Source organism: Typopeltis vanoorti, chromosome 3 (genome assembly GCF_054136105.1).
Source record: "Typopeltis vanoorti isolate ZY-2024b chromosome 3, IOZ_Tvanoo_1.0, whole genome shotgun sequence".
Classification (NCBI taxonomy): Eukaryota; Metazoa; Arthropoda; class Arachnida; order Uropygi; family Thelyphonidae; genus Typopeltis; species Typopeltis vanoorti.
In genome coordinates, this window is record NC_143551.1 from 97603982 (window position 1) to 97631166 (window position 27185).

The 27185-nt window shown below is 36.1% G+C and overlaps 1 protein-coding gene across 1 annotated transcript in view; it reads left to right on the forward strand.

Moving 5' to 3' along the window:
* LOC150108407 (reelin-like) overlaps positions 1-27185 on the forward strand; it is a 920570-nt gene that overhangs the window by 871491 nt on the left and 21894 nt on the right. Inside the window, exons 59-61 of the mRNA XM_090390755.1 lie at positions 59-290; positions 8241-8409; positions 20862-20989. Of these exons, the coding sequence (XP_090246881.1) occupies positions 59-290; positions 8241-8409; positions 20862-20989 (529 nt within the window). The remainder of the gene's footprint in view (positions 1-58; positions 291-8240; positions 8410-20861; positions 20990-27185) is intronic.

Here is a 27185-nt window from a genome sequence, read left to right on the forward strand (position 1 = left end):
TTCTTGTCAGTAATGTTTCATTTCAGTTGTTTTCATTAATATATTTTATTATTAATAGGTGTAGATTGTCTGCCTTCTAAAACTAGCTTTGGAGGTAGTCTTTTGCCAACTACATTCCTAGATGGATTTGAAACTGTTATTGATAATGACTTATGGTATAATGTATTAGGAGGTAGAATTGGAACAGAATGTAGTCCTTTGGCTCCTCATGGACATGGTAAACATCTTTATTTTGGAGGATGTGGATTGCGTCATGCTGTCACAAAAGAAATTGATGCCACACTAGCAAGGTAAATATAAAACATACTTGATAGTATACATACAGGAGAAGGAAATGATTATTTTTGAATGAAATATGTTTAAAAGTATTATATTATGATAATTCCCCCCCCCTCTTGGTATGTATTAATATGCTACTAACTTTGGTTAGTTTCAACATTGTTCTTAAAAACCTATTATCTTAAATTTGAAAAAGAGATTATGGAAGACATATAAGGAGAGGGGTGGAGGACAGATACACGAAGAATATAAAATCCAGGCCAGGAGAATGGCCAGAATGGTGAGGAAGGCAAAACTGGAATATGAGAAGAGATAGGCACTAAGATCCAAAGAAAATCCTAGGGAATTTTTTAGCTATGTGGCCAGTAGGCGGAGAATCGATTGTGGAAGAATGACATTGCGGGATAAAAATAGGAATAGAGTGACTGATGCAGAGGACATAGTGGAGTTGTTCAATGAGCACTTTATTGGAGTATTTCATCCTAGAGAAGGTTTTAATACTAGAGGGATAGGGCAGGTTCAGTGTTTAGAGGTGCAAGAGGAGAGTGTGTTCCAAATACTGAGTACTCTGCATACCAGTAAAGCTGTTGGACTGGATGGTATTTCACCATGGGTTTTGAGAGAATGTGCTAAAGAACTGAGAGCTCCATTGACCTGGCTTTTCAATAAAAGTCTGGCTGTGGGAAAGGTACCCAGGGAATGGAAGGAAGGTAAGATAGTGCCCCTGTATAAGGGCGGTAGCAGACTGGAAGTGTCTAATTATAGGCCTGTTTGTCATCAGTAGTTGTTAAGGTCTTGGAGAAATTAGTGAGGGACTATATACAGCGTTGGGCAGATGAGAGTAATGTTATCTGTGAGGTCAACATGATTTGTTAAGGGGATGCTCTTGCTTTAGTAATATGATCGCCTTTTATAATAGAGTGACAAGAGCAGTTGATGAGGGAAAAGCATATACTGCCATTTTTTTGGATTTTGCAAAGGCGTTTGACAGGGTGCCACATGATAAGCTGATATTTAAGTTGCAGCACATGGGTTTGAATGTCGGGTTAGTCAAATGGATTCAGGATTGGCTGACTGATAGGTATCAGAGAGTTGTGTATAGTGGGGCAATATCAAGGAAGCAGAAGATTATAAGTGGGGTTCCACAGGGCTCAGTACTGGGACCTGTATTGTTCAACCTTTATATCAATGATATTGTCAATGTATTGCAAGGGGACACGCGCTTGTTTGCAGATGATGTGAAGCTGGGAAGGGTTATCAGTAATAGTGCAGATGTAGCCCTGCAAGAGGATTTGAATAAACTAAACAGATGAGCAAATGAATGAGGGTTTCGGTTCAATGCAGTAAAATGTAAAGTCTTGAGGTTTGGGATCCATCGATGGGAGGATGCATACTCGATTGGAGGAGCTGTACTGGAGGAGGTAGGGGAGACAAGAGATCTGGGGGTGATGATTGATAGAAAACTGAAATTCAGAGAGCATATTGCAAAGGTGGTGAGGGTAACTCAGAGGATTGCTGCAATACTGAGAAGGATGCTGACCTGCAGAGATAAAAGGGTTATCATTTCTTTGTATAAGACTCTGATCAGACCAGACTTAGACTATTGTTCTCAGATTTGGTCCCCAGGATTTGAAGGGGATAAATTGACTGTGGAAAGGGTACAGAGGCGGGTAACAAAGATGGTTTCAGGACCGTACAATATGAGTTATGAGGATCGACTGAAGGAATATGGACTGCAGAGTTTGGTGGATAGAAGAAGGAGAGGTGATATGATCGAGACTTTTAAACTGTTGAGAGGCAGTTACAGGGTAGACATTGGAGAGTTCTTTCACTTGGTGGAATGGCAGGAAGGAGTGATGACAAGGGGGCCATCCCTGGAAGTTATGAAAGGAGGCTGAGCGCAAGAGGGTGAGGAGTGGTTTCTTTGCGTGGAGGGTGGTTGAACCTTGGAATGCATTGCCTGAGAGAGTGGTTGGAGCAGGAACAGTCAATGGGTTCAAGGAGTGGTATGATAAACTTTGTGATAAACTTCGCAATAAATTAATTCTTCTTAGAACCTATTCTCTGAAATTGAAAAGGAACAAAAATCTTTCCCTTCCAATTACTGTTCTGTTATTCTGCACAGTACTTGTCCTTGACTGCTGACTGGGTAGCAATGAAATGAAATAATGTTATTAAAATAAAAATATAATTATTTCACATATTTATTGATTGTTTTTTTAACAAGGAGAACTCAGATACCTAGACAAGATCACATTTTTCTTCTTGGCATGAAATGGGAGTGACTGTTGGTGGAACTCTACTGGAGGAGGTGATGGTGGCAAGAGAGAGAGATCTTGGAATGATAGTGGAAAGGCAGTTGAAATTCAGGGGGACACATCACAATAATAGTAAAGACTATATAATAGATTGCTACAATAGTGAGAGGGAAAGTCAGCAGAAAGAAAAAGATGCAGTTGTTTCCATTATATACCATCTTGATCAGACCGTATCTGGACTAGATCTTATCACTTGAATGTCAAGGAGATGAAGAAACTTTAAAAAGTGTAAAAAAGAGATAACAAAGATAATAACAGAACTTTGGCATACTGACTATAAACAAATTAAGTAAATGTGTAGATGATATTAAATAGATTATATGGATGAGAGATGCTTACAAAATAAACACTGAGAAGATTTTCCATAGCAGGAACAAAGATGAAGAACAAGAAGAAAGGCCATTCCTGGAAGTTGTGCAAGGAAATGAAAAGTAAATTTTTAACATAGGGTGTGATGGAATGCATTACCTGAAATGGCAATATGTGGATAGTGAATGATGTTAAACTGCTGCATGATTAACTTTGTGGCACATAGAACATACTTTCTGATGAGTCATTGACTCCATCAAAGTCCTGTGATGATAATAATATGACATTTATAACTCCTTAGCATTCAAAAAAAAAGGAACTAATTTTTCTTTTCTTATCAGCTTACACTTTCTTTTGAGCACTGTTTTTCATTTGTTCATATATCAGTTTTTCACATGCCAATGAGTTTGAAGCCATTGGATGTGAGGTGGAATCTAACAAGATCAAATAAATAGTGGGGTGTTGTTACAGACCTGGAGGATTGGTTGCTAGTGATGAAGAAATGCATCACCAAATAAAGATGATGGGCATGAAAAGAGTAATCATAATGGGGAACTTTAATTATCCGGCATTCATTGGGTAGCAGTAAAATCTCACGAGAAGATTGAAACTGAATTTACGCCCTTTACGCCCAATCGTTGATGCAATCAACTCTCCTACCTACTTATTGTCAAAACATCTCTCGAAACTCTTACAGCAACACATCCACAACTCAGAGAGTTACATTAAAAACTCTGGACATTTTGTGGAAAAGTTAAAAAACATCAAGATATCGGATAATGATCTTCTAGCCAGCTTAGATGTCACCTCTCTCTTTACAAATGTTCCTGTAGTAGAGGTCATTGACATCTTAAGTACTTTGTTCCCACAAGATATAACCTCATTGTTTGCTCACTGCCTAAACTCCAACTACTTTTCTGGAAAAATAAGATCTATCAACAATTAACAGGCTTGGCAATGGGGAGCCCACTCTCACCTTCATGTGCTGACCTCTTTATGGAAGACTTAGAAAACAAAATCTTATCGCAAACTTTTCCTAAACCTAAAATTTGGTTTAGATATGTGGATGATATCTTCATCGTATGGAACAATAACAAAGATGACATATATGATTTTCTCAAAAAGATCAATGCCTTCCATCATTCTATTAAATTCGCTCTGGAACTTGAAAGAGAAAAACAACTACCGTTTTTAGACATCTTAATCAAAAAACAAATTGATGGCAGTATAAATCTATCGGTGTACAGAAAACCGACCAATACAGGTCGCTACCTACATTTCAACTCCTCCCACCACATCTCACATAAACTCAGCATTGTACACATGTTAAAGAAAAGAGCGATTCGCATCACAACGGACAACAAGACCCTTCAAGATGAGTTAAAATTTATTTCCAACAATTTGTACTTGAATGGATATCCAAGAAGACTAGTCAATAAAATCCTTTTCTCTGAACCACCACAAAGAGAACAAGAAGATATTCAATATATAAAAACGATTGCAATTCCGTTTGTAAGTGGCATCTCCAACAAGCTCACCAATCTCCTCAAACAACATAAAATAAGAGTAACATTCACACCAATAGAATCTCTTAGTAAACTACTAAGATCTCCAAAAGACAACCATCCTTTCTACAAATATGCTGGAGTTTATAATATTCCATGCTCATGTGGCTCTAGTTACATTGGACAGACTTCGAGAAGCCTCGAAATCAGAAAAAAGGAGCACATTGGCTATGTCAAAAACAACAGACAGGACATTTCTGGCCTATCGTCTCATTTCTCTACAACTAACAATGTCATCGAGTGGAACAAAAGCTGTTCCCCTTACATAGAGGAAGATTACCATTCAAGAATTTTCAAAGAGGCAGCCACAGTCGCCCGTTCTACTGTCAACCTCAACAGAAATCAAGGCCTAATACTCCCAGAGATATGGAAAACCCTAATCAGAACCTTAAAAACGGAAGAAATGAACTTTAATACAAACTACAGAAAGTTCCTCAGCAACAGCTAACTGATCTTGTACACGCGATACGTGTTTCACTCACATTCGATACTATTTTATTTGTAATTATTATAGTCAGTTTTTTACAGTTATTCTTGTCAGTTTGCAGTTATGCATAATTGTGAGATTGTTTAAACCTGTATGTAAGCCCTGAAGATGCCAATAGATAAGTGTGGCGAAACTAGTTGGTTCAGTTAATAAAATTGATCAACACTTGATCGGTAAACCAAAAAATATTATTATTTATTTGAAACTGAATTTATTGAACTGTTGCGAGACAACTTAGTCAAGCAGCATATGACAGAAGGAACTTGAAGTCATAGAGTGTTAGATTTGATTATAGTGTCAGAAGGGATTTCAGTTAAAGATGTGACTATCTGCCTCTGGCTGATGACAGTGACCATGTGTTACTCACTTGAGAAGTGGCCAAGTTTATGAATATTCCATTCAGAAAAAGGTTACATCCAATTCATCAGCACACACTCCTCGGTTATGAACAACTGAGAAGTATGTTAGATTCTGCAATGGTATCAGTTGTTAGAGGGGGAAGGATATTGACAGTGCACGGGCAGTGTTTAAAAAATACTTAAATGATGCAGCATCAGAACATGTCCCTAGAGTTCAAAGAATAAATACAGTAGGAATGAAATGAATGTGTAATCTCATTAAGCAAAACGAATCATATGGAAGGAATGTCATGTCCATAAGGATGATATCTATTGTGAAAACTATAAACAGCATGCCAGAAGAATCACAACTGTTGTATGGAAAACTAGGTCTGAGTATGAAAAGAAACTAGCTTTGCAAGCTAAATACAATCCACCTGATAATCACATCTCCCAAGACAAGACTGCATGATCACTTTCCCCAATCAGAAATAGGGTTGCTACTGTAGTTATAGATCTTCTGATGCTATTACCAGATCCAACACTCTCTCAAACCACTGGTCCCCTTCTTCACATGCTGTTTTAGGTAATTATCCCTTTGTTGTTGTTTGTTGTTATGATCCATCGAGTCATTTCCGAATCCTGGCGACTGCACGAACATACACTCTCCATTCCGATCTGTCCCTGATCATGTCTTTCCAAGCGCACTCCAGTTGCTTCTTTAACTCCATCCACCCATCTAATTCTTGGTCTTCCTCTTCTCCTGCTTCCATCAACTTTAGCAAGCATCATCATCTTCTCCAGACTGACATTTGCTCGCATAATATGTCCAAAGTATGACAATTTTTGTTTGATGATCATAGCTTCAAGGGAGCAATCTGGCTTTATTCTGTGTATCACTGATTTATTGGTTTGCTTTGCAGTCCATGGTATTCTTAGTAAGCGTCTCCAAACTCATAATTCAAATGCATCTATCTTCCTTCTTTCACTCTTTCTCAGGGTCCACCTTTCACATCCATACAGCACTACAGGGAATACCATTGCTTTCACAATTCTAATTTTTGTTGTGAGGCTAATATCTTATCTTTAAAGATCTTGCTTAAATTTGTCATTGCTTTTTTTCCAAGTAATAATCTTCTTTGGTACAATAACCATCTTTATCAATTCGGGATCCTAGGAACACAAAATTGTTAACTGCTTCCATTTTCTCTCCATCTGCTTCAAAATCATTAAGTTCACATGTTGCCATAACTTTTGTCTTTTTGAGGTTAAGTTTAAGACCATATTTAGCACTTTCTTCTTTAACTTTCATAATAAGTTCCTTCAAATCTTCTTTGCATTCTGCTAGCAAGGTGGTATCATTTGCATACCTCAAATTATTAATATTTTTTCCACCAATTTTAATTCCAAATGGAGACTTCTCCAGCCCTGCCATTCTTAAAATGTATTCTCTGTACAAGTTAAACAGGTACGGAAATAAAATATATCCTTGTCGCACCCCTTCATCTATTGTGAAATACTCAGTTTCTCCACGATCTGTTCGGACAGTAGCTTCCTGTTCATAATAAAGATTCCTCAGAAGGATAATGAAATGCTCTGGGACTCCCATTGTTCTTAACACATTCCACAGTTTCACATGATCTACAGAGTCAAAAGCCTTGCTATAGTCAAGGAAATAAATGTAGACATTCTTGTGATATTCCTGTGCTCTTTCTATTATCCATCTCACATAGGCGATTTGATCTCTTGTTCCTCTGCCTTTTCGAAATCCTGCCTGTTCATCTGGAATTTCTCTCTTCATGAATGGTCCCAGTCTTTTCTGAATGATCTTAAGTAAGGCTTTACTTGCATGAGAAATCAGTGCTATAGTTCTATAGTTAATTTTCGCACTCTCTTGCATTGCCTTTCTTCAATAAAGGTATATAAACTGATTTTTTCCATTCCCTAGGCCATGTAGTTGCTATCCAAATTCACTGACATAGAGCTGTTAAAATTTTAACTGCCTCTTCTTCCAGGGCTTTGAGCAGCTCAATGGGTATTCCATCTCCTCCTGGTGCTTTCTTACTGGATAGCTGTTGCAGTGTTCACCTCACTTCACTCTCCAGTGGTACTGGCTCCTGTGTATAATCCTGCTCTTCAACTTTCTCAGTAATTTTGGAGTCCTTTCTGTAAAGGGCTTCTGTATACTCTTTCCATCTTTCTTTGATGTCTGCAGCTTCTGTAAAATATCCTTTGTGTTTACTTTTCAATACTGTCACCTTGGCACTAAACTTCCCTGTTAGTTCTCTGATCTTTTTGAAAAGATCTCTTGTTTTTCCTTTCTTGTTTTGGTCTTCTATTTGTTGGCATTCCTGATTAAAGTATTTTTACTTGTCTCTTCTGGCTTGTCATTGAAACTCTGCATTCAAATGCCATACTTCCTGCAAATTTCCTGTGGCCTTCATTTTCCTCCTTTCCTGAGCAGTTTTGATGGCATCTTCTGACAGCCATTTGGACTTCTTCTTCTTACAAACTGTTGGAATATTCTTCTTTGCTTCTGTTTTAATTATATTTTTAACCTCTTCCCATAGATCATCTGGTTCTCTTTCACACAAATTGTCCCTTAGTTACTGTAAATTCCATTTCCATTTTGCCATATGCTGTTTCCCCTTGAAATCTCTCATGATAATTGCTCAGCCTGCACTCATTATATATAGCTGCAACCAACAATATATTTTGTCCTATTGACTTCTATCTCACATCAGGCAGCCTCAAATAAATATTTTGTCCTATTCTCTCAGATCTACAATCTTCCTTAACTTCTATTTTTGTTGGTTGATTTATACAATATAAATAGTTCTTAGGAGACAAATGTCTTGAATAAAAGAAAAAGTAATTGAATTGAAATTCATTGTCAAAATATAACTGACAAATGACAGGAATAATTTTTTTTTTCTGTTTGCAGCAAAATAATGTTCGTTTTAAAAATTGGTAGCGAAGATGGATCACCACAGTGTCACGTGAATCTCCAGTCATCGGTTAACAGTGATAAGTCTGTTTTACTTCAGTATAGTACAACTGGTGGAAGTAGCTGGGAATTGATAGCTATTCATCCAGCACAAGACTTTTTACAGGTAAGAGAGATAATGACTGCATTTCTTCCGGTATACAATACGATACATGCTGTTTTCACTGTTACATTAGACATTATACAGCAACCCAACAATTCTTTTTTTCAAGGGTACAAAAATGGTACCCATCTGTAGACCAGTTACCAGATATTATGCTGTACCAAACCAAATGGTAATACATTAGAAGAGACTCCTAGTGAATAATCTTGCTGCCACATGGAGGAAACCTATGTATAGATAAGAAGAACACTTCCAAGTCATGACTTCAAGCAAAAAGAATAAGTGAAGTTTTTCAGTACATATGACTTAGCAATGAATCTATGGATATTCCAGGTCCCTCCAATTTTACTTCAAACAATAATCGTGAAAAGTCAAGCAAATTAAAATAGATCATATGCAGAAAAAAGCAAAACTTATTAGAACCGTTTAGATTCATTCAATATTACTACATCAGTGAGGTTGGAACTAAGACCACATACATGATCTCGGTTTCCAACCTCAACAATGTTCACTTCATTCTCAGTCTGCAACCACTTTTTAAAAAAACTTAACAGAAATGCAAATTTCAGTTTGTCTGAATGCTATTCATATCAGTTTCCCCCAATCACATACCCTTTGGTTCTTTTCATTTCAAAGATCACATTTGTACTTATGCATGTTCTTTTGGGTTTCCAATCTGAAATCTCCTCTTTTTGGATTTTGTTTGACTAAAAATCCCTTTGCTTCAACTCTGTCAGATTTATTATCATCTCTTGCTCTCCTAATGCCACCACCAACTCTTAATTTCCTTTCTTTAATAAAGACACTACACTTTGCTCTTCTTTTTCATTTGACAAAGCTTGCACTACAGAAACCAACAGACTTCCAGAATATCAACTTCTATAACCCTAAATTTTGATCTCATTTCAGTGATAGTAAAAGTCAATGTTGTCTTACAAAAGTAACTCTTTTATTCTGGTCTCACTTTTGACATACCCAAATGTATGAACAAGATGAAATTTCTCTTCTGGGGATTACTCTAATCTGCAGTCTTTCTTGCATAAATATATTATAAATATTTTCTCCTTAACATCCAAGAAGTAGGCTTTCTCTTTTACATGCGACATTACTTTACCTCTGAACGGCTATAACTGCATGCAAGTAGTCCATCCAGCTATTGAATGTGATCTCTCATTTAGGATCATGTCCTTATGAGCTCTCAAAATATACTGGACTCAGTACAGAAGAGAGTAATTAGTTTAATTATTTACCATGCTCTCACCATTCAGTTTCTGCTGCTTTCATTTTCTACAAATATTTCTTTGTCACTGTTTATCACAGTTGGTCAGTAATTTTTTTACTCTCCTCTACATCTGTTAAAATACATGCAGCAGCAGCTATTCAACACTTCTTCACTGTTCAGGTTTTTGGAGCAGTCTTTTGGAATAGCCTCTTCTCTTATGTATTTGCTACAGAGTATAAATATGCATGTCTTCAGCACCATTGTTTAACAAATTTCTTATTTCTCCTCAACTTTTTGCCCGTCCACTTATTTATTTCGTATGGGGTTTCCCCTTTCCTCCCCTGTCTCTTAGGATGGGTTGAGCCCTCCTAATGAGGGTTTCAGTATGTATTTTATGACTGCAGATCCATGTGTATTTATGGAGCCAGTTTGCCTGTTCTGAGGGATGAAAAACCTGAGTTTCTGGGTGAAAAACTCTCTATCTCTGTATGAGACTGGCTAACTCACCTTTAGTCGAAAGAGACCAGATAAAGGTTCCTCACGTCTTGGACGGGAATCGAACCAAGGTCTTTCTGACCAAAGGGCTATGGAGGCTCTGCCCACCCACTATATAATGTACACTAGAAATCAAGAAAATATGTATGAGATTTCAGTAAAATATATATAGATAAGTAATTGAGACAATATTAGGATTATTGGTTATGAGGAAGGGTTAAAGGAAATTATTGCAGAACTAAATGGATAGGAAGAAGAGATGCTATGATGATGACTTTTAAGATGTGAGATGGTTTTACCAGATTAATACATAGGAATTATAAGCTGTGGATAAAACAAGAAGAAGCCATCTCTGGAAGTTGGATAAGAATATGGGTACACAAGGTGGATAAGAATGTGGTAGAGAGTGATAAGTGAGCAGAAGGAATTTTCTTGGAGAATACTGTGATTATGAAAAGTGTGGATGTATTTAAAGTAGAGTATAATAGATATCTTGCTGAAGGTAAAAAGATGTGATCTAATTCCTCATTCTTCTATTGTCATTAGCTAAATGAATGGTACAATCTTTAGATCAAATAATGCAAAAATAGTAACTAAATATATGATTTAAATACCGGGAAAGAAACTCAATTAGTGGAAACTCATTTAGTGGTATTCATGTTATGAGTCTGTTGTCTTCATGAATATCTGTTAACCTTTCACTTCTAAGAAAATAGATGCTAGTAAAACTCTCCTTGTTAACTTAGTTGTAATTCCTTGTTATAAGAAACTTCGTATTCTGAAATTATATTCATTAAACTCCTCATTGTATTACTATTAAGTTTAATAGCATGCTTATTGTAAACAGGAATACCCTCTTTAGTCAACCTTGTTGGCTGGAATCCTGCAGTTATATGATTAAGGCATGGAAACTATGTAATATTTGTGCTAATATAAATCAAAATAAGTAAGAAAGTAAAAAATTGCCATATTATTACATGTAATTAACAGTAAAAACCTATCTTGGGAGACTATACTGAAGGTAAAAAGATGTGATCTAATTCCTCATTCTTCTATTGTCATTAGCTAAGTGAATGGTATAAACTTTAGATCAAATAATGTAAAAATAGTAACCAAATATAAGATTTAAATACCAGGAAAGAAACTCAAACAATCAATATGAAAGGAGCATTAGTAAAGTGCTCTTAAAATACATAACTGTATAATGTAAATAGCTAATGATATAATGATAAAATGACTGGAAAAAAACATGATTGATTGATAAAGGTGTTAGAACTAGGTTTTTTACTTGGAGAGTGGTGAATGAGTGGAATAAGTTGCTAGAGTCTGTTGTGGGTGCCATGACTGTAAATGAGTTCAAGGCAAAGTATGATAGATACTGTGTGGAAGCTGAATAGTTGTTCTTCACAAGATGTTTAGGGCCTCCCTCGATGAGTCTAAGGACTCCTTGGAGTTGCCCGCAATAATAATAATAATTAAAATGACTGGAAAACTTATTATATGGAATAAATGATGGAATGAGAAATTAAGAAGATTATGATGTGCATGTTCTTTCGAGCATGGCATCATCTTCAGAGAAAATATAAAGAATGCATTCCCAAAAGAAAGGTGAATGAATGGTAAAAAAAAGTCATTCGTTTACTTTTCTTATGGGAGAGTGCACTTCATGTTTTCTCTGATGACAATGCCATGCTTGAAACAGCTTACACACCATAAATTTTTATCATCTTTCTGCTCATTCTAATATTTCATGTTTTTTAGCTATTTATATTATAAATTTCTATGTTTTAAGCACACTTTACTAATTCTCCTTTTATATTGGTTGTTTGAGTTTCTTTCTGGATTTTGAAATCTTATATTTGGCTACTGTTTCTTGCATTATCCATTTTACAGTCTGTGCCGTTAGTTTTTTTTTTATTATTATTATTATTTATTTTCCCATGGTATTATTACACCAGATCATAGAGGTCAAGTTCATGTATTTTATACAGCACCTTTTCTTGGTTGTTATAGAGTTCACACTTGGAAATATTCATACAGTTTAGCAAATGCATTGGTGATACTTCCTCGATTTTACAGATTTTGCAGGTCGGGAAGACTTTTATGCCATTGCTAAACTTGATTGGTCTTGTGTGGCCAGTCTTGAGGCGAGAGATCATGGTAGTGGCACTGCGATTCAACTTGGAGTTGATGGTAGCTCCTGAATTTTCTGCTGAGTACGAGTGGTGAGTCATGTCCTGAAGAATTGTTCTTTTTATGTTTTCTTTTTGGGTGGTTTTAAAAAGATTGAAATCTGTGGTATCAGATTTCAGTGGCCGCATTGAAATGGCCACAACATCACTTGATGTTGCGGCCATTTTTGCTACTTCATCTGCAGTTTCATTTCCCTTTAATCCCACATGGGATGGGATCCATTGGAAGATTATTTCGGAATCCTTATGTAGTTTGTTTATGTTTTTTGCTATGTCTCTAAGTATTCTTGATGGCTAGCGTAGCAGTTCTTAATAGCTTGCAGGGTTGCTAAGGAATCTGTGAAAAATATAAACTCCTTCTAGTTTTGTTTATCCAAATATTGCAGTGCTGTGTTAATAGCTATTAATTCTGCATGGTATGAGTTGCATCCAATACTGTTAGTTGTTTTTAGTTCTATATTATAAGAGCCATAGATGAGTATGCCACTCCCAGAATTGCAATTTGGATTTTTGGAGCCATCTGTGTAGATCGTTATTGAGTCAGGTCCATATTCCATTATTTTTGAAAGGGCTAGTGATCTCAAGATTTCAGGGTTTTCTAGGCTTTTTTTGTCATGTTTCCCTATTTCAGAGTTGATAACTATATTTTTCCTGTCTTGATTTGGAGGAAATGCTGGGTAGTTGGCTATTTTATTTGGACAATTCAAGGGAATTTTATTTTCTATGATTTCATGCATTGTTGATTTTTTCTTTATTCTGTTTGTTGGTTTCCAGTTTTTAAAAAGTTCACTTGTTCTATGATGTGCAAGGTTGGCTCTTTTTTCTGCAAATTTGGTAAGATTTTCTTGCCACCTAATTTTTAAAGGAACAAGGTTGGATTGGAATTCTGCTATTTTTCCAGGAGTTGTATTCCTTAGTCCACATATGATTTTAGCTGCATTTTTCTGAATTTTTATAAGATTGTCTAAACTAGTTTGGGATGTTGCATCCAGATAGGCAAAGCATATTCCATTATGGGATTAGTTTAACTGACAGTAGAAGAATGAAGAATTGATCACATCTTTTTTACCTTTAGTATAATCCCAAGATAAGTTTTTACTGTTAATTAAATATATAATGTGGTCGTTTTTTTGCTTTCTTACTTTTTTGATTTAATATTTAATTAAATTAAATATTATTTAATTTATTAATTTAATACTTATTTAATTTAATACAAATATTCCATAGTTTCTATGTCGTGATCATACAACTACAGGATTCGCTAACACGATTGATACAATAAGATTGCATGCTTAGTATATATAGGGGGTGCTCCTATATATACAATAAGCATGATATGAAACTTACATGCAAAACTTTAGGCTGTATGTTTTCAAAGTAAGGTTAACCAGAGTTGTGACACTTAAATTGTGTTTTATTGCAAATCTTTCCTAGTATTTTCATACAATACTGAATACTTCATCACCTCCAACATGCTTTCAAAATTTATCTACCCTATGAAATTTTTTGAAACAGGGGTGCACACATAGAGCAATAGAGAATTTGTCATACATATATCTGTTCTCTCTCTCCCCTTTTCTTTTCTCAAGTGAAGTGTTTGAACAAACTAGGTATTGTCATGTGTACTTGAATACACATAACAATACCTAGTGGGATGTTTCTTTCCTGGTTCAAGAAGAAGCAAGGTTGGGAAGTGTCTTCCTATCAAGCAGAAGAATTGGTGTGAAACATCATCAGAGGTTGATACACAATACACATAATGGTTGTTTTTACTATAAGGAAGTTTTGAAAACTTTCTCTTATGAAAGTTGGTTGAAAGATTGTTTGTTGTTTTTACTTTATAAAGTGTCTGAGAGTTAGAACCATTATTGATGATGAGCTTGGAGCTATAGCATGGAATGAGGAGTTGAGCAGAAAAGAAATAAATACTGCTTGGTAACTGACAGAGAGATATTTAACAGCATTAATATGTGAATATATTCTGAAGGTCAAAAGGTCAAATAAGGCATATGTCAAATGGATGAATGAGGGGATTAATCAATTAAAAATGCATAAAAATATAAAATTTGAATAAAAAATAAAAAAAATCCTTAGTCCACCCACAGTACCGAATATGCTATGATTTACAAATAAACCTTTCATGGGTCGGAGCAAAAAAAAAAAAACACGAAATCTGGAAAAAGAAGGCACTTTGGAGGCAACACAAATGAGTAATGGTAATCAGTGGTGCACCCAGAGAAGGGGAGGCAAGGGGCCCTGTCCCCAAAGAAAAAGGAAAAAAACACTAGAAAATTTTCCCAAAAATCTTTTCTAATTAAAATTCATTTTTTTTATTGTTGTGTCGTGTCTTCTATTTCTATACTACTTATGAATTAGCAATCATTGTAGATGCTCAGTCATGGGTTGTGTGCGATGCATAGTGTGCATTCTCAAATCGTCTACTCAACTCAGACCCCCCCCCCCCAGATTAAATCTTGAGTGCGCTACTCATGGTAATAATCTATTGCATGAAGAGTATAAAGAGCAGGCCAGGAGGGTTATGTAAAACAGAGGAAAACTCAGTCTTATAGTCAGCAAAAGTACAGTACAGAACAGAAATTAACAAATCAGAACAAGAAAAACTTTAGAAACTTTTTTTGATATGTGGCAAGTAGAAAGAAGAATGATAATGGCAAAATGATATTAATGGATGAAAATGTACAGTGATAACTGCTGAAGAGGAATAGTCAAGATATTCAATGAGCAATTCATCAGGTTTGTCTTCTCTTATTTCATTCTCAATACTTAAGCTTCTTCTTCGATTTTGCACTGAGAAGTTAGTGAGCTAGATGTCACTAAGACAATAGGACTTGATGATACATCACCTAGTGTCTTAAGGGAATGTTCCAGGGAGCTAGCATCAGCTTTGGCCTACCTGTTTAACAAGAGTTTTGCAACAGCATAAGTCCCTGAAGAGTGGAAGAAAGGTAAAATTCTGCTTCACAAAGGTGGACCAGGATTGGGAAGTGTCTTCCTATCAAGCAGTATGGAACTAGCAGTTCAATATTGCAAAGTGTAAGATTCTGAAATTTGGTTGGCAACAATGGAATACAAAGCATACATTTGCTGAGAAAATTTTGAAGGAGGTTGGGGGGACAAGAATCTAAAGTTCAGAGGTCACATTGCACAAGTTGTGAAGGTTATCACATCAGGAAAAGGTTACAAATTATAGGCCAATCTGTATATCTGCAGGTGTTGTTAAGGTATTGGAGAGACTGGTGAGAGAAGGATACAAAAGTTGATTGATAACAGCAGTATTCTCTGTGCTTGTCAGCATGGGTTTGTTAAAACTTGTTTATATACTATAACATGGTGGCTAATGTATTGTGCAAGAGAGATGCATATACAGTGATATACACATAGATTTTGATAGATTTCCATACCGCAAGTTTGTAACTAAACTGAAGCAGATGGGATTGGATGATAGATTACTGAGTTGGATAGGTGCCTGGCTCTCAGATAAGTTATCAGCAAGTTGCATGTGGGAGATACAGTATCCCAAAAGAGAACACTAGCTTTTCTCTTTTGGGACCATTGTTATTTCATTTGTATATTAATGATATTGCAATGAGTTTATACAACTGTTTGCAGATAATGAAAAACTGGGGAGAATGATGAGGAAGCAAGCGGATGTTATGGTCTTTCAGGAGGACATGAACATTGTATGATGGGCAACAGTATCGAACTAGCAGTTCAATATTGCAAAGTGTAAGATTCTGAAATTTGGTTGGCAACAATGGAATACAAAGTATACATTTGCTGGGGAAATTTTGAAGGAGGTTGGGGAGACAAGAAATCTTGGAGTGGTGGTGGACAAAAATCTAAAGTTCAGAGGTCACATTGCACAAGTTGTGAAGTTATCACTTCAGATAATGGCAATGATGCAGAGGACTTAATGTGCAAAAATAAAAAGATTCTGATTCCATTCTATAAGGCCTTGATCAGGCTTTATATGGATTGTGCACAGATTTGGTCCCTTGATTTTAATTGCGATGAGGATATATTGGAAAGCATCAGACTGGTGATGACTGGTCCTGTGATGTGCGACATGAAGACAAATCGTGGGAATGCAGTTTGCAAAGCATTGTGAACAGAAGTAAGAAAGAAGATATGATTAACACATTTAAGTTGGTAAAGGATTGTTCCCAGTTAATGTAGAAGAAATTTTTTATAGAATGGGAGAAGGGGAACATCCCTGGAAGCTGTATAAAGGAGGGTATGAGCAGGAGCAGGTTCTTTGCATGGAGAGTAGTTGGTGAGTGGAATGCATTTCGTGGCATTATGGCGAAAGTAGATACATTGACAGTGTGTACTTCCCACAATGAGTCCTTTTGACTGGTATAAATAATAATGTCTGACTATCAACTGCTCCTATACTTACCGTATTCTCTTACACAACGGAGCTTCATTATTAACTGATTGGTCTACCTGTGTGTCTTTCTTATGATTTTATGCAATTTTCTGCAATTGTGGTCAGCATGCACATTTCCCACTATCTGAAAAACCATAGGACATGTGCCACATCGACTGGGAGGTTTCTTCTACTATGTGCAATAGTACAAATATTTTCTTGTAGATAGCAGATGCAAACATAAAAGTGCTTAAGTGAAATTGAATTATATTCATAATACATGTCACCACCTGCCTGCAAACATGTTTAAAAGCTGTTTCAGTGGAGATTTTTTTAATGAAATAGCATGCTCAAGAATACTCAAGCTTAGGAAGTATGCCATTTTTAAGTTGCTCAAGACAGCTCAAATTTAGTAATAAAAGGGTTAATAATAATAATATATACACAGTGATGTCTAAGTTATCTGGTCACTTTGGGAAATTGGTTTGCTGGTAAGTTAATTGAGGGTATGTTTATCTGGGTCAGTCATCAGGCTAATCTATTCAAGAACTGGTGTTAACTGAATGTTTGGTTATTGGTTATATAAGATAAGAAAATTGAAAGATCCCTATGTGTGTGTGTGTGTGTGTGTGTGTGTGTGTACATACAAGAAAGTAATTGACAGGTTACTGTTTATAATTTCAGTGAGTCAAAAAAAGAGACATAATAGCTCAGTCACTTACAGCATCCACTGTTTGGAAAGACCTAGGTTCATTTTTCTTCAGAAAAGGGAATTGAAGCCCAGCTATATGAGATCATACACTTGTCTTTTTTTTCCCTCCCAGAATATCCAATTTTTAATCCTTTTAATTTTAGACATATAGCCTGTGTAGATAAATTAACCATTTTCTGCATTAATTAGGTATCTATGAAGTCACATTACTAATAAAAATAGGCATTTGAGCAATTAAGAGAAAAGATGAGATGAATAGAATCAAATTAAGAGTATGTTTTGCAAAAATTATTCATATAATCATAAAAAAGAATATCTCTGAAATTCAATTTAAGCTCAGTAATTTAACAGCCTAGCGTTACATTAAACTAAAAGTACATATGACAATTAAAATTATACTTACCAAGAAATTATATTATTGTTTAATCCTTTACCAAGAGTAAGCATATAAAGTTTGCTTGGGAAGTATTCTATAATGTAAAGCATGCATCCTTTCAGAAGTGCATATTGTTATGTATTAATGAAAGGATCACTACTAGTTGGCTAACTCAGTCACTACTATGATAGTAGAAAGACTTCATTGATGCAGGAGGAGATACAGTACAAGAAATAAAGTATTGTAATTTCAAGGAGAATAGAGAAAGGAAGAGAGAGAGAGAGAATGAGGGGGAAATATATTAGTAGTGCCAGATTAAACCCTGTGGAGAGGTACCTAGGCAGGCGAAATCTCAGAACCCCCCTTGCAAATTATCTCCTAATATGTTTTTAATTTTACCAACCAACAATTTTATTAAACGAATTTTATTACACAAAACAAACATTAACAATTATTAATGTTATTAAACAAATAAATCTGCGCAGTTAGCCTAGTGGCTGTGCACTTCGTCCTAGGTTCGATTCCCATTGGTGATGTGAGGAGCTGAAGGATCTTCTTCAGCCATAGCCAAGTTAGTTGGTTTTGGGCATGGACAGTAGGGTTTTTCCCCTCAGTTTATCCTTGGGTTTTTCATCCTGCAAAGCAGGCAAACTGGCCTTGAGAACTCAGCGCTACAGGACATAGGATACACCAGGGCATAGGGCTGACCACCTTATCCTGTGAACGATTGAGGTCTGATGATTAATAAACCCTCGACACTGCAAGGTAAAAGAGGGTAAAAGGAAAATGAGATGAGATTAAACAAATTATGTTATTAAACAATAATTATTAAAATGAAATTCCTGCAAAGGACTGCAGGCTATATTCTCTGGGACAAAAGAAGCAGAGAAATATGTAAAGAACTAAAAATAGACTCAGTATTGGACAAAGTATATGAATACCAAAAGAAATGGATTGAACATATTGAAAGAATGGACAGTGCAAGAGTATAGCCAAAAAGATACTCTGATACCACCCATTTGGAGGATATGGAAGTCAGGGTTGACCAAGAAAAAGATGGAAGTCAGGGTTGTAAAGAACTAAAAATAGACTCAGTATTGGACAAAGTATATGAATACCAAAAGAAATGGATTGAACATATTGAAAGAATGGACAGTTCAAGAGTATAGCCAAAAAGATACTCTGATACCACCCATTTGGAGTATGGAAGTCATAGGATACACCAGGGTGTAGGGCTGACCACCTTATCCTGTGAACGATTGAGGTCTGATGATTAATAAACCCTTGACACTGCAAGGTAAAAGAGGGTAAAAGGAAAATGAGATGAGATTAAACAAATTATGTTATTAAACAATAATTATTAAAATGAAATTCCTGCGAAGGACTGCAGGCTATACTCTCTGGGACAAAAGAAGAAGCAGAGAAATATGTAAAGAACTAAAAATAGACTCAGTATTGGACAAAGTATATGAATACCAAAAGAAATGGATTGAACATATTGAAAGAATGGACAGTTCAAGAGTATAGCCAAAAAGATACTCTGATACCACCCATTTGGAGTCAGGGTTGACCAAGGAAAAGATGGAAAGAGACCAGAACAGGCCACTGGGCATATATCCCTGAAAGATGATTATTATTACATAGGCACATTAATGGAGTTCAAAGATTCATTGCAAGAAGCCTATACTAACTATTATTGACATCATGTCTATCACACTTCTGCTTTAACTCATTCACTAAAAAGTACTCAAAATTGTCTTTGGCAACTCATTCTGCTCATTCACAGTGTTCAAGCAAAAATTCTATTATATCCTTCCTTTTTTCATTTATCAACTAAATTTTGTAACTTACAAACCTATTAACATCAATAATTCCATATATCAGTGGCCTGTTCTGGTCTCTTTCCATCTTTTCCTTGGTCAACCCTGACTTCCATATCCTCCAAATGGGTGGTATCAGAGTATCTTTTTGGCTATACTCTTGAACTGTCCATTCTTTCAATATGTTCAATCCATTTCTTTTGGTATTCATATACTTTGTCCAATACTGAGTCTATTTTTAGTTCTTTACATATTTCTCTGCTTCTTCTTTTGTCCCAGAGAGTATAGCCTGCAGTCCTTCGCAGGAATTTCATTTCTCCAGTTTCTATTCTTTTTTATTCTGTGGTTTTTATGGTCCATAATTCACTTCCATACAGTAGAGAAAGTCTTGCCAAAACCTTATAAAAACTCTTATTCTTGTACGTTTTTTAATTTGGTTTGGTTTGAAAATATTATTGATCATTCCTGTTGTCTTTAGAAAGTTTGTAATTTTGACGTCAATGTCAGTTTCTTTTATATATGATACAGCACATCCAATGTATATTTGAAGCAGTTAATTTGTTCTAAAATTTTATTTTCAATCATGATTTTACTTCTGACTGGAAATAACCCTTTAAAAGCCATGATTTTGTTTTTTCTGTTGATATTTGCATTCCAAATAATTTTGCATTTATGTTTAAGGCATATATTGATTTTTGGAGTTCATCTTCACTTCTTGCTAAGATTATTTGGTCATCTGGAAACAAAAGGATATTAAGTATAGTTCCACGATCCAGTTTAAATGCCTGTTTTATATTTTCCTTCCATTTCTTTACTAATTCTTCTATATAGATATTAAATGAGAGTGTTAACATTGGACATCCTTGACTCCTTTGTTTACTGATTTCCATTCTGTAATTTTTTCATTGATTCTTACAGCTATTTGGTTGTTCTGATACATGTTAGTTATTGCAGCAAGCAGCTGCTTTGGAATGTTTAGATTCTTGAGTATGGTTCACAGTTTGTTCCTTAAGACTCTGTCAAAGGCTTTTTGGTAGTCTACAAATACTATGTGTGTTTCTATGTTGTATTCGTAATGTTTATCCATTAAGATTTTTAATATAAAAGCTGGGCCAATGCACAATTGTCCTTTTTGAAAGCCATTTTGTTCATTCATATAATAATAATAATAATAATAATAATAATAATAATATACATAACCTATGTTCGTTTTTTTCTAAAATGTAATTCTGTACATGAAATGTTTAGCCTCGTCGATTAGTTTATGATATCCCAGATGGTGCAAAGATATATGGAGTCCAATTTCGATGGTGGCAGCCCTTTCATGAAGGTCCTGGTCATGATCAGTGGGGATTAGACAGTGTTGAAATAGTTGTGTAAGTGGTTACTGTTATTATTAAATATATATTGTTTTCTCAGTGTTTTAAAATAATCATGTGTAAGTCAGTTATTAGGAAGGCTCGATTCAGCAATGTTATTTCTATTCCTTACATTTTTCTCTAATGGTCAATCATTTTTGTTCCCCCACAGATCCAATTATTGTGAGAATTTAAGTGCATTTATTTTGCAATTACATATTTCACACACCTATCAACATGCATGTGTAATTTTTACCAGAGTTGAGTGCAATTGGTTCTACTAATTTAAATATTAATATTGCTCAGGACTTGGGCTAGTTATTACTAACACAATGTTCCAACATAAAAATGTGTACAAATTCACATAGAGAGAAGAGGCAAGGAATAAGAAAAGTCTCATCAACTATGTTATTGTTGACAATGATGTTTTCTCACTGGTGCAGGACACTAGAGTGTACAGAGGATTTGAAATTCAAAGTGATCACCATTTAGTCTTGAGCTGGATAAAATTGAATTTCATATTAAAAAGGAGAACATGACAAGATCATAGAAAATAAATATCAGGAAGGTGACAAAATATTCTGGAGGCTGTTGAAAAAACTCAGAAATGGACGAAAGAGTGCTGGAGAAAAAAAAAGATACCCTTGATATATGGAGTAATTACTATGAAAAATTGCTAAATGAAACAATCAGTGACAGCACAGTGGTAAAAAAACACTGACCAGGCATGCGATCAGGAATACATATCCATACTTGAAGTAGAAAAAGTCATCAAAAGCCTGAAATACAGAAAGGCAGCAGGAGTAGATGATATTCGACAAGAAATGCTGACGTAATAAGGTATAAAAGTCTTGCAGTGGCTGCACTGCATAGTTCATAAGGCCTGGACAGAGGGATGCATTTCAGATGATTGGAGCGAAGTTCTCATAGTGCCCATATACAAAAACGGAAATAAAACTGAATGTGAGAAATAAGAGTTATTTCTCTACTGAGTGTTCCTGTTAAGATTTATGCAAGTATATTTGAGAAGCAGTTGAGAAGGATTGTGGAAGGGGAGCTCGGTAAAGAACAAGCTAGATTCAGGCCAAATAGAGGCTGCGGGATCAGATTTTCACTCTAAGAAAAATAGTCGAGAAATCAGGAGTATAACAAAGATCTATATTTAAGTTTTGTAGATCTGGAAAAGGCATATGACAAAGTGCCAAGAGAAAAGCTATTCAAAACACTACAGTTGTATGGTATCAATGGGGAATTGTATCAAGCAATACTTAGAGTTTATTTGAGTTGTAAGTCAGCAGTTAGAATTGAAGGAAGTACAGGAAGATGGTGTGATATAAAATTTGATGTCAGACAAGGATGTACATTATCCCCTCTGTTATTCGTTATCTATATGAATCACATTTATACAGAAAAGTGGTATTAAACCTGATATCAAAATTGGAGATGTTAATCTCAGCTCTTTACTTTATTATTATTATTATTATTATTATTATTATTACGGGCAACTCCAGGGAGTCATTAGACTCATCGAGGGAGGCCCCAAATCATATTCATCACAACTATTCGACATTCATACAGTATCTATCATACCTCGCCTTAAACTCATTCACTGTCACAGCATCCACCACAGACTCAGGGAGCGCATTCCACTCATTCACTACTCTAAAAGTAAAGAACCCAGCTCTAACACCTTTACTAACCACACTTTTGCCCAGTTTCCATGGATGTCCCCTAGTCCTCCCACAACCAGCCCTGTTCTCAAAAATATCTTCTGAATTAATTTTATAGAAACCCTTCAGTAATTTGAATGTCTCAATCATATCTCCCCTCCTCCGCCTATCAACCAATTTTTGCAACCCACAAATCCTCAACCTGTTCTCATACGGTTCATTCCACAGACCTGCTATCATCTTGGTCACTCGCCTCTGGATCCTCTCCACCTCCTCCCCATCAAGAAGAAACCTAGGTGACCAAATCTGAGCACAGTAGTCGAGATGAGGTCTTATCAAGGCTCGATACAGAGGAACAATAACCTGCTTGTCTCTGCTTGTCAACGTATTCTTCAGCAACCAAGTGATTTGATGAGCTGATTTGGCCACTTTTGCAATGTGTCCCCTAAATTTCAATTCCTTATCCACCAACACTCCTAAATCTCGTGCCTCATCAATTTCCTGGAGCACGGTTCCACCAATGCAGTAAACTGCCTCCCATCTTTTCACCCCAAAATGCATAACCTTACATTTTGCCACATTAAATTGACATCCATTCTCCCTAGCCCAGACCTCCAATCTATCCAAATCATCCTGCAAAATTTTGACGTCATCTGCATTCACTATTGCCCTACCCAACTTCGCATCATCAGCAAACAAATGAACTGTTCCTCTCAGATCCTTTCCTATATCATTTATGAACAAATTAAACAGCAGTGGTCCAAGAACAGATCCTTGTGGTACACCACTAGTCACAGGCCGTCTTGTGGACTCTACTCCTGAGTAAACCACTCTCTGATATCTCTCCGTCAACCACCCTCCTATCCATCTCACCAACCCTATGTCCATTCCCATATGCTGCAATTTACTGATTAGAATTCCATGTGGTATCCTGTCAAAGGCCTTAGCAAGGTCCAGCAGAATCACTGTAAACCCATTACCCTTATCCAGTTCAGCCGTCACTGTGTTATAATACGTGAGCAAGTTACTGAGGCATGACCTACCCTTCACAAAACCATGCTGTCCCCGATACAGTATCCCATTTTCTTCTATCCAATCTTGTATTTTCCTCTTGACTATTTTCTCTAAGACCTTGATAATGATTCCTGTTATGCTGATTGGCCGGTAATTTTCAACAGCAGCCTTGGAACCACCTTTGTGCAGTGGAACTATTTTCCCCTCTTTCCACCCCCTTGGGACTGACCCAGTCCTGAGGCTCAAATTAAACATAATGGTCAAGGGCACTGACAATTCTTTGGCCGCTTCACGTACGACACGAGCTGGTATACCATCCAATCCCACAGATGTATTGACATTGAGGTTCTGTAATAGACTAGTTACCTCTACCTCATTCATCACAATTCCAGTATAAGCTGTTGGTTCCTCCATTTCCGCAAAGCCACCACCTGGATGATATACTCTTGCAAAGTGTTCGCTCAGTAATTCCACAACATCGACTGATTCAGTTACCTCCCTACCCTCAGCATTTTTTAAGATCATTCTACCATGAGCATTTTTCCTTTTACTTGCAACATATTGAAAAAACTGTTTGGGATTCTCTTTAGCCTGCATGGCCAATTTCCTTTCGTAATCTGCTTTTGCTTTTCTTACCACCCTTGTTACCATCCTGGCCTGAGCTTTATACTGTTCATGCACCTGATGGTCACCCTTCTCCTTAAATTCCCTCCACAATTGTTTCTTTTTTTGCAGCTCAAGCTTAATAGTGTTATTCATCCATTTAACCCCTACCTGATTTATTATTCGGACTCTTGGTATACAGTCAACCATTGCCTCCTGCAAACAGTTCTTGACCACCTCCCATGCACCATCAACATCCAGCCCTTGCAGTTTTACATGCCATGGCATTGAGCCAAGCACACACCTAAGCTTGTCATACTTACCAGCCCGGTAATTCCACATATACCCTGTCTTAATTGTAAATTCGACTCCTTTAGCCACCTCCCAAGTTATGCAGATGATGCTATACTTTTAAATAAATCCAGTACAAGTCTACAAGATTTCCTGACTAAATTGAATAACTGTTATAATAAATTTGATATGAAAATCAGCAATAACAAGATAAAGATAACGAAAATAAGCTCAACTGCATCATGAATGGTGAACCTATAGAAAAAGTAAAACATTTCAGCTACTTAGGCAGCTACTTTTTTAATGAAGATGATAAATTAAATATAAAAATAGACAACGGAATCAACAAAGCTGGTATGGTAGGAAGTCAACTAAATAAATTTATATGGAATAAGAGAGATATTAGTCAAAACACTAAATTAGCCAGTGGTGCACCCAGGGGTGTGGGGGCAAGGGGCCCAGACCTACCCTCCCCCAAAAAAAAAAAGAAAAAGGAAAAAAAAACACTAGAAAATTTTCCAAAAATCATTTCATAATTAAAATTCATTTTTTTTATTTATGTTGTGTCGTGTCTTCTATTTCTATACTACTTATGAATTAGCTGTCACATAAGGTGAGAATACCCTATAGCTCTCAGGAATCACAGCCACTGTGAGTGCAAGGCGAATGAAGTAGTGCTCGGGCAGACTGAGCACTATTCTGTTTGCCTAAGTCGGGCCAGAGGAGATCACGGGTATCATGTATTGGCGATCACTGCAGATGCTTAGTCATAGGTCATATGCAAATGTGTATTCTCAAATCATCTACTCAACTTGTCCCCCCCCCCCTCCCAAGATTAAATCTTGAGGTGCCACTTAAATTAGCTGTATACAAGACAGTGTTCAAACCAATTTTAACTTATGGATCTGAGGGCTGGGTTAGAAGTAAAACACTTAACTGGAGACTGCAGATATGAAAATCTTGAGAAAGATTAGGGGCATGAACAGATGGCATCAATGGCAATATCATATTAAAAACGAGGATATTAGGAAAGACATTGTTAGCATCCAGGAATGTGTTAGCAGACCTAATGTCAGGTGGTATGGTCACTTAAACAGAAAGGGAGAGGAAAGATTATCAAAACAAGTGTTCTCTGCCGGGTTAACAAGAAAAAGACTAAGATACAGGTGGATTGATACAGTTAAAAGTGCCGTAGAAGACAGAAATATAAGATCTGATAATGTTAGTCTTGACATATAACAGATTGATCTGGAGGAAAATTGTTGATAGGAAGTTAGTAATGATGTAAGTTCTTCATGTAGTACTATCATAATATCCTGTACACCCCTTGATGGTACATGTCAGGAATTTGATTATTATTATTATTATTATTATTATGTGACACCTCCAGGGAGTCCAAGACTCATCGAGGGAGGGCACCTACTTTACAACTCTGTCTCCACCAACGAACCGTAACTACACCAATGCCATCTACCGCTCATCACCACCACTACTATTTTCACAATTACAAACATCCATGTTCACAGCAGGATTTGAATCCACAGCCTTTTGGCTGGAGAGCAGATATGCTAACCACTCGGCCAGCCTGGCCGAGTAGTTAGCGTATCCACTCTCCATGACGATGATGTTTCAACCTGAGTTGATGTAAATTGCAATTATAATTGTAAGTGACTAGCATAAGTACTTTGTTACACTGTATAAATGCTGAAGTGTGCATTCATATCATTTGCAACTGGCAGAGTTTTTAATCAAGGGTTGAATATATACAAATGCTAAGATTGCCAGCCAGCCATCCATTAAAAAATTAGTAGAAATTTATCACAAAATCTTTGATGAAAATTTCATAAACTTCAACATATGTCACTTAAAGTGAAAGCTGTATAACAGAGAAGAGATTTCCACACAGCCTTTTAAGGAATGCAGAGAATAGACTGGGACTTGACCTAAAGTTCAATCCTCACCTTCCTATAGTGCACCTTAGTAGATATCTACCTAGATACCTGCTAATGAATGAATGAGGATGGGCTGGCATTCCATTGGCTGTCCTTTCTTTCATAATTACACAGTGATCAGCATTCATTTTTAAAAATTATGGAGACATCTACCATGTTAAAGTAAAAAAGATTTTACTTAATACTTTAAATAACCAAAATAATCACCCTGTTGCTAATTTTTATATGGAAGCTTTTGAGCAGCATGCAATAGATTTCTTTACTTTAAAACCAATGATTTGGTGTTTGGTGCTCTAATGAGCAAACTCTTAGCAGGAATTACAAATTATTAGCAATATGTTTATAAACAGCCCACTCAGTCTCCAAAAGCTAAATAGGGTTTAAGGGCCTTGTCTACTCCCTGTAAAGGAATAAAAAGCATTAGATGTTTTTGTTTTGATTTGACAATGGCTATAGCAAAAATACCATCTATAAAACTCTTCATCAAACCACACCTAAAAATGGAAATAATAGATTACAGTAAAACCATAGCTTTCCATACATTAAAGGTTTATCCGATAAAATAAATAGAATGCTGCACCATTACAACCTTAATGCTGCTTTCAAATCACCTATATAAATAAAAAACATTTTTGACTCCTCTAAACATCCCCTCCCCCTTTGGCCCACCCTGCAGTATACAAA